At 35.1% G+C, this 11,144-nt stretch overlaps 2 protein-coding genes across 2 annotated transcripts in view; one reads left to right on the top strand and one right to left on the bottom strand.

Annotated features, from left to right (window-relative positions):
* Window positions 1-592: 592 nt before the first annotated feature.
* Window positions 593-1,216, bottom strand: LOC103517664 (GS homeobox 1-like). Its single transcript, XM_008482709.1, has one exon. It carries the CDS (start codon window positions 1,214-1,216, stop codon window positions 593-595), a length of 624 nt encoding a protein of 207 aa, XP_008480931.1.
* A 30-nt stretch (window positions 1,217-1,246) lies between these two features.
* Window positions 1,247-11,144, top strand: part of LOC103517663 (palmitoyltransferase ZDHHC18-like) — a 49,072-nt gene continuing 39,174 nt past the window's right edge. The window contains exon 1 of the mRNA XM_017447537.2: window positions 1,247-1,265. Coding sequence (XP_017303026.1) covers window positions 1,247-1,265 — 19 coding nt within the window. The remainder of the gene's footprint in view (window positions 1,266-11,144) is intronic.

The raw sequence follows: 11,144 nt of genomic DNA, 5'->3' as shown, positions 1-11,144 counted from the left end.
AGTAGCATTTCCACCGTTTGTTTCTTCTTCCTCCTCCTTCTCCTTTCACCATCTCCTCCTCCTCTTCTTCTTCTTCTTCTTCTATTCTTCTTCTTCTTCCTTCTTCTTCTCCTCCTCCTTTTCTTCCTCTTCCTTCTTCTTCTTCTTCTTCTCCTCCTCCTTTTCTTCTTCTTCTCCTCCTTTTCTTCTTCTTCCTTCTTCTTCTCCTCCTCCTCCTTTTCTTCTTCTTCTTCCTTCTTCTTTTTCTTCTTCTCCTCCTCCTCCATCTCTTCTCCTTCTTTTTCCTTCCTCTTCTTCTTCCTCCTCCTCCGAGTCCTCTTCTTCTTCTTCTTCTTTATTGAGAAAAATCAACACAGGTGTCGCACCCCAAGGCTACACCAAAATGTAGCCACATTAAACCGCGATCTATTTACTACAGGTAGGTACCTGTTTGGTTAAGAATATGTATAAAGGACTGCACATATTACTACACAAATATTTACAGGAAAAACTATTAGTATTCCTCATTCTTTTTTAATGTCCATTTCACCCTCTGAATCGCGTCTTTTGCACAATCTCAAACAGCAGTTACAGGAAAAACTATTAGTATTCCTCATTCTTTTTTAATGTCCATTTCACCCTCTGAATCGCGTTTTTTGCACAATCTCAAACAGCAACAGTTGTCTGCCGATCCATTACAAACATGACTAGCACCCATCTGATAAACATGTGGCCCAGGCGAACCACCTGTTTCCTCCTTCTTGTATTTGACTCGTCTGTTTTGGAACCAGATTTTCACCTGTTTCTCGGACAGTTTCAAACAGGTTGCTATCTCAATCCGTCTCAGTCTTGACAGGTACATGCTGTTGGAGAACTCCCGTTCTAATTCCAACAGTTGGGTGGAAGTGAATGCCGTTCGGATACGTTTACAACTGCCACTGTACTCGCTACCACTGTCACTGTCACGATCCCTATCGTGTTTGGCACTCTTTGGAGTGGGTTCTTGTTGCCTTGTATCAGAAATGAGCTCTTCATTACTTGTTGTATGATTCCAACAGTTGGGTGGAAGTGAAAGCCGTTCGGATACGTTTACAACTGCCACTGTACTCGCTACCACTGTCACTGTCACGATCCCTATCATGTTTGGAACTCTTTGGAGTGGGTTCTTGTTGCCTTGTATCAGAAATGAACTCTTCATTACTTGTTGTATGGTGTTTCCTCTTGGTTGTATTCTCATGGTGTGTTGGTGGGGAAATATCTGCAACAAATGAAGACAATCGATATCAGTAAGTGCGAATAAACGCAAGGAGTTCAATTTTCAAGAAGTACCTGAATAGGCATAATGAGGAATAAATGGCCAACGGGAGTTCTGAATAAGCGAAAGTAGTTTTCAGAAAAATATCGATCAAGAAAGCCATTACCTGGTTGGCAAAAGCAATCAGATATTACTTTTGTTTCTTCCTTTAGTTTTCTATTTATTAGACTCCCGATCGAGTGAAATTGATCCGAGTGCACAAACTTTTTACTAACAATACATGTTTTTGATGACGTCGAGAAAAATATCAATCTCTTTTCCCACTATAAAAGTTACGACTTCGGTATCCACTTGTAAATACTTTAAAACGAGAAACTTAAATCGAGTTTATTGAGGAAATCTGTGAAATTGATACTTCCGTTTTTTATTGACGCTGCAAATTTTTTAATTGGTGTTTTTACAGCTAACCAGTAATGGTGAATTTTTTTGCCCATTTACGAGCATTTCTCTAAAACGACCCTTTGTGATTTGTGAAACATGTCAATAATTTTCGAATTTTGAACTTTTTGTTTAATATTGCAGTCTGTTTAATACCTAATTTTTTAATTGGTGTTTTTACAGCTAACCAGTAATGGTGAATTTTTTTGCCCATTTACGAGCATTTCTCTAAAACGACCCTTTGTGAAACATGTCAATAATTTTCGAATTTTGAACTTTTTGTTTAATATTGCAATCTGTTTCACAAAAAGATATTTTGTATTTCACAATTTGCACTTTTCATGTAAAATTTTCTTATACCACAAGGGCTAAAAATAGGGAACAACTACTAACAAGGTTAGCGGTATTTCTTTAGTAACTTTCTTGGTACCTATTGTATTTATGGTCAATTATTTAGGATTTATTTATAGGTAACCCATAAGGGTCAATAATACCTTCTTCTACGTCTTCTAAGTTCTTTTTACTTTATCTAAACACAAGTTAAATACTGCAGTGACGGGAAGCAGACGACAAAATAATTTTCTCTCTTGTACAAAATTTCCACCACAGTTTCGAATGTAAAATTTTCTTATACCACAAGGGCTAAAAATAGGGAACAACTACTAACAAGGTTAGCGGTATTTCTTTAGTAACTTTCTTGGTACCTATTGTATTTATGGTCAATTATTTAGGATTTATTTATAGGTAACCCATAAGGGTCAATAATACCTTCTTCTACGTCTTCTAAGTTCTTTTTACTTTATCTAAACACAAGTTAAATACTGCAGTAACGGGAAGTAGACGACAAAATAATTTTCTCTCTTGTACAAAATTTCCACCACAGTTTCGATTTTTTTACCTTCGGAAAACTTTCTGACCTTCAACCATAATCGTCTGAATTAGAGGTAAGGTTTCTTCGATACAACTTTTCATTATTTCAACCTCTTCAAACCCCAAAGTCCTCTTGGTCATTTATAAGAAAAATAATGAGAATCTTCAATCGGCTCTCTCTGACCATCACGGGTTAACAAGAGGGGGGTATTGTATTTATGGTCAATTATTTAGGATTTATTTATAGGTAACCCATAAGGGTCAATAATACCTTCTTCTACGTCTTCTAAGTTCTTTATACTTTATCTAAACACAAGTTAAATACTGCAGTAACGGGAAGTAGACGACAAAATAATTTTCTCTCTTGTACAAAATTTCCACCACAGTTTCGATTTTTTTACCTTCGGAAAACTTTCTGACCTTCAACCATAATCGTCTGAATTAGAGGTAAGGTTTCTTCGATACAACTTTTCATTATTTCAACCTCTTCAAACCCCAAAGTCCTCTTGGTCATTTATAAGAAAAATAATGAGAATCTTCAATCGGCTTTTTCTGACCATCACGGGTTAACAAGAGGGGGGGGTTACATTTTATAATAAAATTCGGGAAGTTTAAATTCTATAACAACTTAAAACTAAAAGCACAAGAAAAAGCAAACAAAACTTTTCTTCTATTTTGGGAATACCATGTTTCCAGAAACCAAAAGGAAACTTTTAAACCTTGATTATAGAAAAAAGTTTCGCAATAGGGTTTTACAAAAGTTGAAGGGACTAATTAATACAAATATGGAGTAGCAGTGTCATATAATATTATTTGATAATATTAAAGATGATAAATTCAGCAACTTCCATAACACAGTGGAGGAAAGGTTGCTATCACATGAGGCTTGTCGGGGGTTCCACCTTCGATTCCCGGCAGAGACAAATTCCTTTACGTAATACGTATACATGCTTGAATTCAGGGTTGCTGCACTCAGCCTTGTGAGTTCAATATTGTCTTACCTTCAATTTTGGTTCGTTTTGCTACAGATAATTCGGTATTAAAAATTTCAGATTCCCTCAAAATAGCCAGGGTGTATAACTGTCCGCCACTTATCTACCCTTAGCTTCACCACCCAAGGGACATAAAGGCTCATCGAATTCAGGGTTGCTGCACTCAGCCTTGTGAGTTCAATATTGTCTTACCTTCAATTTTGGTTCGTTTTGCTACAGATAATTCGGTATTGAAAATTTCAGATTCCCTCAAAATACCCAGGGTGTATAACTGTCCGCCACTTATCTACCCTTAGCTTCACCACCCAAGGGACATAAAGGCTCATAATAAATTACCACAGTTTTCATAGGCATGAAACTTCGAACTCTATCGAAAACCACACAAGTTACAACTTCAAGTGACACATGAGAATACTATGTTTTCACACCCATTTTGCTCATTATATTATTTTGGGTGTAAAAGAGGAAAAAAACGAAGTAACAGTGTTAACACTTTTATGAAAGAGAGAGTGCTTATAGCTTTTTTTTCTCTTGAAGAAAGTCTATTTACTTATCTCTTGTTTACTTATTTATCTTTATATGTTTGTTTATTCATTCTTTCCGATTTCGAGAAGAATAAAACTCGTTTTCAATGCAATAAAAAATCCTGCGTTTACTTGGGTTTATACTGATTTAGTAGATTGGCGGAAAAAAGGTGTGCGGGAAACGTTCTATAAATACATCTTCTCTTTAGCAGTGATTTTATAGAAAGCATAAAATTCCTAAGAGCAGAGTTAAAGGGGTGAGAAAGATAATGGAAAGGAAGGCAAGAATAGTAGTAAAACAAAACAGTAAAAAGAAAAGGATGATGATAACAAGAAAGATCCTAAACTTGTAGAGTTTACGTTGTAATCTTGATGGAGTTCATTTAATTTAATATATTTTAATCTTATCTATTATTCCGAGTTAGGAGGACAATTAAAGGAAGGCAAGAATAGTAGTAAAACAAAACAGTAAAAAGAAAAGGATGATGATAACAAGAAAGATCCTAAACTTGTAGAGTTTACGCTGTAATCTTGATGGAGTTCATTTAATTTAATATATTTTAATCTTATCTATTATTCCGAGTTAGGAGGACAATCTATGCAAAATGTTCAGCTAGAATGATTGCGCCTTTTCTTTTCGTACTTATGTTTGTTTATGTTGGGTTTTTGTTCTGGGAAAATTTCGTTACTGTGCGGTGGGTGGAAGATTGAACAGCTTTGTAAAGATTGTCTTTTTTTCTGTTCGGCAAAATGTTCAGCTAGAATGATTGCGCCTTTTCTTTTCGTACTTATGTTTGTTTATGTTGGGTTTTTGTTCTGGGAAAATTTCGTTACAGTGCGGTGGGTGGAAGATTGAACAGCTTTGTAAAGATTGTCTTTTTTTTTCTGTTCGGAATAAATTAAGTCTGATTTCCTAGGAACTTTTGCGTCGCCAGATTTAAGTTATATTTCTCCTACCATAATGGCGGAACCATGATTTCATGTGACACATGAATCTGTCCGCAAAAGGTTAAGTCTGATTTCCTAGGAACTTTTGCTGGTTATTTACGACACTCGAACAATGAGATAGGCTCATAGAGGATACCTATCTGTCTGAAATTAAAATTTACCCATATTTTCCTATAGTACCTACATTACCCTCTCTCTAATGTACAGATGACTATAATCTATAATACTGTACAATATGATTCTTTTAAAATATTCATGACATGTTTGGTAACACATGGATAAGTGTTTGACATGCACCAAGCATAACCACCTACCTCATGCAAAAAAAATCAAGGAGAGGACATCACCTCAACTTAAAATTCCACAATGCATTTCTATAATACTGTACAATATGATTCTTTTAAAATATTCATGACATGTTTGGTAACACATGGATAAGTGTTTGACATGCACCAAGCATATCCGCCTACCTCATGCAAAAAAATCAAGGAGAGGACATCACCTCAACTTAAAATTCCACAATGCATAGGTACTCTAACTTTATGCAAATGAAAAATGGATGAAATTTAAAGGTTTATGATATTTATTTCTAAAGTTTGCTTTCCATTTTGCTATACGAGTATGACTCGTAAAATATGTGGAAAATAAAAACTTGGAATCGTAAAATCCAAGTTTTTGCTCAATGAAACAATTTATAATAAGCAAACCATAAATAATTAGGTACCAGCGAAAGCTACACATAAATCCATTACCCTAATCAATATGCAGTTTGTGATATATGAGTTGTACTTGGGTTTGCGGGTGTATTTCCGACGGAAAAGTACATTAAAAACGAAGTTCGACCTTTAGGATAGAGTTGGGAGAAGAGCGTTGATGGGATACGAATCAATACATTATGGGTTATGGGCTTTACAGAATCTGTTTATAGGCCACTGGGGAAAGTAGAATGTAAAACAGACAAACTGTTCTGTAATAGGAGAATGGAGAACAAAATACGAGTAAAGGAAAATGGGATAAAACTCAATCTCAAATCAACGGACTCTCTTCTAAATATGTGGAAAATAAAAACTTGGAATCGTAAAATCCAAGTTTTTGCTCAATGAAACAATTTATAATAAGCAAACCATAAATAATTACCAGCGAAAGCTACACATAAATCCATTACCCTAATCAATATGCAGTTTGTGATATATGAGTTATACTTGGGTTTGCGGGTGTATTTCCGACGGAAAAGTACATTAAAAACGAAGTTCGACCTTTAGGATAGAGTTGGGAGAAGAGCGTTAATGGTATACGAATCAATACATTATGGGTTATGGGCTTTACAGAATCTGTTTATAGGCCACTGGGGAAAGTAAAATGTAAAACAGACAAACTGTTCTGTAATAGGAGAATGGAGAACAAAATACGAGTAAAGGAAAATGGGATAAAACTCAATCTCAAATCAACGGACTCTCTTCTTTCTGGGTATTCTCTTTCCATTTCTTCGTTTTCCAATTTATTTGTCTCCTCTTGTATCTGTTGTAATTTATTTCATGCTTGCACCTAACACTTGGCTATCCTTCAAACATTTTGTATTTTCTTCCAGTACGTTTTATATCACGAACTGATGTTATATCACCTCAGAATTTGGACGGAAGAATTTCGGGATAACTCAAGTTCAAGGTTCCAGAAATAATCAAAATTCACCGACTGTACATATAAATCATTTTCTCTGTAATCGAAAATATTATAATAATACTTATTATTTATTTTCTATTAAATTATTCAATAGCTACAACAAAGAGCGCTACTATCTCTATAACATAATGCATCTAGGATAGGAAAAATTAATAACATGTAGTAGGTACTTATAAGCTGAGTGGTAATCTCAAGAGTGTATGAATACAGATTTTATTTTCTATTAAATTATTCAATAGCTACAACAAAGAGCGCTACTATCTCTATAACATAATGCATCTAGGATAGGAAAAATTAATACCTAATATAACATGTAGTTAGGTAGTAGGTACTTATAAGCTGAGTGGTAATCTCAAGAGTGAATGAATACAGAAACTATCCATTGTACCTATACGACATAATGGATAAAAGCTGAAAATCCTTCCGGAAATTCTAGATACATTGTCTTTAATACAGCTATATTATACTTTAATATACTCGTCAATATGTACTGTTATAACATCAAGTCTTCACATGTTAGCATCATGATGTCTTCATAGGCATTATTTTACTACTCTTGCTTCAGTTTTCTACACAAACATGATGGTAATGGAAAAGAATAGAGAAGAAAGAGAAGGAGAGGAGAAAAACAACAAATAATGAAAATTGATAGCGGGATTAAAAAAGATAAAGGAAAGACACTTTAATATACTCGTCAATATGTACTGTTATAACATCAAGTCTTCACATGTTAGCATCATGATGTCTTCATAGGCATTATTTTACTAGGTACTCTTGCTTCAGTTTTCTACACTAACATGATGGTAATGGAACGTAAAGAATAGAGAAGAAAGAGAAGGAGAGGAGAAAAACAACAAATAATGAAAATTGATAGCGAGATTAAAAAATAAAAAGGAAAGAGGAGAGTGAAAATTAATTTTAACTCCTTATGATGACCGAGGGCTCTCATGAGAAGTGAATTTAAAATCCATTTTTCAACAAGGTAATGAGAAGACAATGGAGGAGTTGCCATTGGGAAAATATTATTATTATTATTATTATTAAGAAAATGTCCATTCCTACGTAAAAAGGATTAGGAGAGCGGTAGATCGCTATCAACTTTAACTCTTGCTTAGAATTCACATTGGTTAGTTTCAAATTAATATTTTCAGCATCTTCAAACTGATAAATCATCTCTTCTATAAGAAATTCTTTTCGAATATAAACAATAATACCTCCACCTTTCTTTGAACTTTTACAATAGGAGACTTGATTAAAGTTTTTAAAATTATACAGCTCAGCTTCTTCAGTATTCAGTTGTGTTTCAGTGAAAACAATAACATCCAATTTGGATAAGAATTTTTCTTCAGTATTCAGAAGAAGAAGAAGAAGAAGAAGAAGAAGAAGAAGAAGAAGAAGAAGAAGAAGAAGAAGAAGAAGATTGGATATCTAATTTTGACTTGCAGTATTAAAATAACAGCGAGAAAAAAGGGGAAAAAGGGGATTTTTGCACATCCACTATTATGAACACAATAATCCTTTACCTTCATACATTACCATAACCTTTAGGTAGGTACCAAATATCACATTACTAGAGCTTCTCTCATGTCTATGACTTCGGCCCTTGTTGAACCAAATTCAACAAGACTTTCTCAGACATTCGCAATTTTTTCCTCTTTTTTTTTCTACGTCTTTTCTCAAGCACTGCCATTTGTCTTCTCTAGTCTCTAGGTATGCTTGCATCGACAGCATGTGAACTTTGACCTTTGAGTTTCAAGTAAGATAAAAGACAGAGGATATCTCAGTGTAAGGAACAAAATGCCTCATTTGTCTACGTAAAAAAGTCGCCGTAATATACTTAGGTAATAGTGCCTAGATAAAACGTGAATTTACAACTTGAGATTATGTACCATTCTAGAGCTTGTCATTTCCAGGAATAGTTTTTCCTGCGTTGTTGTTGTTGTAGCGGTATAGCTGCATCGAGGGGGGTTGATGGTCTCTAGCCAAGATTACTTGGCCTGTCCCGAACCGCAGTCAACCATCATGAGAACCTGTGCTTTTCCTTTGAGGCATGATAAAGCCCTTGTCACCTCCAGCTAACCAGGCTGGTTAGGGTTTGGACTTTGGCGGCTGTGATCCCTATTCATATTCCCATAGTAAGACACTGGTCTGCTTCCCATTTAAGGTCTCCCAGTCAGAGCCATCAGACGCTCCAGGAATATAGTTACAGCGGCCTGTCCCGAACCGCAGTCAACCATCATGAGAACCTGTGCTTTTCCTTTGAGGCATGATAAAGCCCTTGTCACCTCCAGCTAACCAAGCTGGTTAGGGTTTGGACTTTGGCTGCTGTGATCCCTATTTATATTCCCATAGTAAGACACTGGTCTGCTTCCCATTTAAGGTCTCCCAGCCAGAGCCAGACGCTCCAGGAATATAGTTACAGGTAATATGGGTTGGTGTAGTAATCAAGACAGTCGCCCTGGTAGTCAGGAGAGCGTAGGTTCAATCCCAGTCGAAGTATGAAATTTTATCCTTAACCCTCAACATTGTTTGAGAATTTGACAATACATACTGCTATTCCAACCTATCTTTCAGCATTTTTTGTTTTCCAAGGAAACAGAAAAACAGAGACTAGGTTCAAGTTTTTTTTTTCCTTACATTAATCTCAAGGAACAATCTTGAAGTATATTTAGTAATCTTTTCCTGCCCTCACTCTTCTGTCTAGGGATATTATTAGTATTTATCTTGCTTTACTCTGGGAATATAGGGTCCTAGAGTGACTCTGGATATATTTTGGTGATATAAAATTATAAAATAGCATTATCTAAATATGTAGGATAAATATTACTTTTAGCGAGGACATTTGAAAAACTAAAGAATAGTGTTCACAAGATTGGAACTTTTTAAGTTTTCAATAAAAAATTTCGATTTTTTTTTTCTTTTTCTGAGCCTAGGTACTTAGTTATTTCTCATTTCTCACTTGTTTCTCATGTTAAGTTCTTTTACTATTATTTCCCTTCTTTTACTATTATTTTCCCTTCGAGCAAGTGTAGTAAGTAAAATATAGATAGGTAAGTAAATTCCTTATTCTACTCCATCTTTGACAACCAGACATGAGATGGAAAAAAAGAAAAATGGAGCTTCCCAGCTTCGTCTTATCTTGAGGCCAAAGAACCCACACATCAGCAAAATTTTCATTCTATTTTCAGAAAAAAACCCCTTTACGAAAAAGTATTTTATGTTGATTTTGACTTTTGACCCGCATGTGGTGTCAAAAGCTGAGAAAATACCCTGTACTGTTACCCCATGATATTGTTTCAAACAGTCAGCCATAATTTGTCAAGATTACATCTTCTTTTTAAAAACATCTTTATATTTTTTTTTCCTTCTCATCTTTCTTCTTGTTTAGTTTTCCTCTTTTGCCAAGTTCATCTACTTTTATTTTCCGCACTTACAGTTGTAATTTTTTACTGTTACTTTTTCCGTAGCAAACTACTTTGGTATTATTACACTTCAAGCTTACGTCGCCCGCTGAAGCATGTCTAGTACAGTGTAAAATAGGAGGCATTTAAATGAACTGTTACCCCATGATATTGTTTCAAACAGTCAGCCATAATTTGTCAAGATTACATCTTCTTTTTAAAAACATCTTTATATTTTTTTTCCTTCTCATCTTTCTTTCTTGTTTAGTTTTCCTCTTTTGCCAAGTTCATCTACTTTTATTTTCCGTACTTACAGTTGTAATTTTTTACTGTTACTTTTTCCGTAGCAAACTACTTTGGTATTATTACACTTCAAGCTTACGTCTGCCCGCTGAAGCATGTCTAGTACAGTGTAAAATAGGAGGCATTTAAATGAAAATAAATATTTTGCCTTTTAATAATGGAAAGGTATTTTGTTCGTTACAACAACAAGCGTAATGCTGTTTGCTCGATTTACATTGTTTTTCACGCGTAGATTCTATTATAAGTACCTACCTATGTAAGTGCTTCATGCACGTATATTTTCATGTACCTACCTATCAGTTTTCTCTCGTTGGAGGCATAAGTTAAAAAATAAATAAATAATAATAACAGCTCCTTTTAACCTACTTTAGGCTATTATCATTTTAGACTACAATCGAAAAAAAGGGTTTCCAACTAGCGGCCCGCGAACCACATGTGGCCCGCTAGACCATTTTCGTGACCCGCGAAGCTTTTTGGGATTTGTACAAACTTACCTGGAAACTGACCCTCTTTAATGCTGGCAGACACAAAAAACTCTTCGTGATTGTGCATAATAAAACATTTTTTGTCAAAACTTTTATGCTGACGTGGCCCCCGCATGTTTTTTTACAACGCATTAGAGAACTGTTTATCGCAAAAGCTTCCAAATATGAAAAGTGGGGGGGGGGGGGGGGGGGGTTCCTTCAATGCTCCTCTATGTACAAATGTGGCCCGCATACACATATAAGTTGGAAACCCCTGCTGTAGATTATAG

The sequence above is a fragment of the Diaphorina citri genome, unplaced genomic scaffold (genome assembly GCF_000475195.1).
Source record: "Diaphorina citri unplaced genomic scaffold, Diaci psyllid genome assembly version 1.1 scaffold1921, whole genome shotgun sequence".
Taxonomy (NCBI): domain Eukaryota; kingdom Metazoa; phylum Arthropoda; class Insecta; order Hemiptera; family Psyllidae; genus Diaphorina; species Diaphorina citri.
Note: the sequence above shows the minus strand (reverse complement) of the source record. Positions and strands in the feature narration are given on the sequence as shown.

Excerpts from the sequence above, each read along its gene's own strand:
- LOC103517664 (XM_008482709.1), bottom strand. The coding sequence starts at position 1,216 with ATGAGAATACAACCAAGAGGAAACACCATACAACAAGTAATGAAGAGT.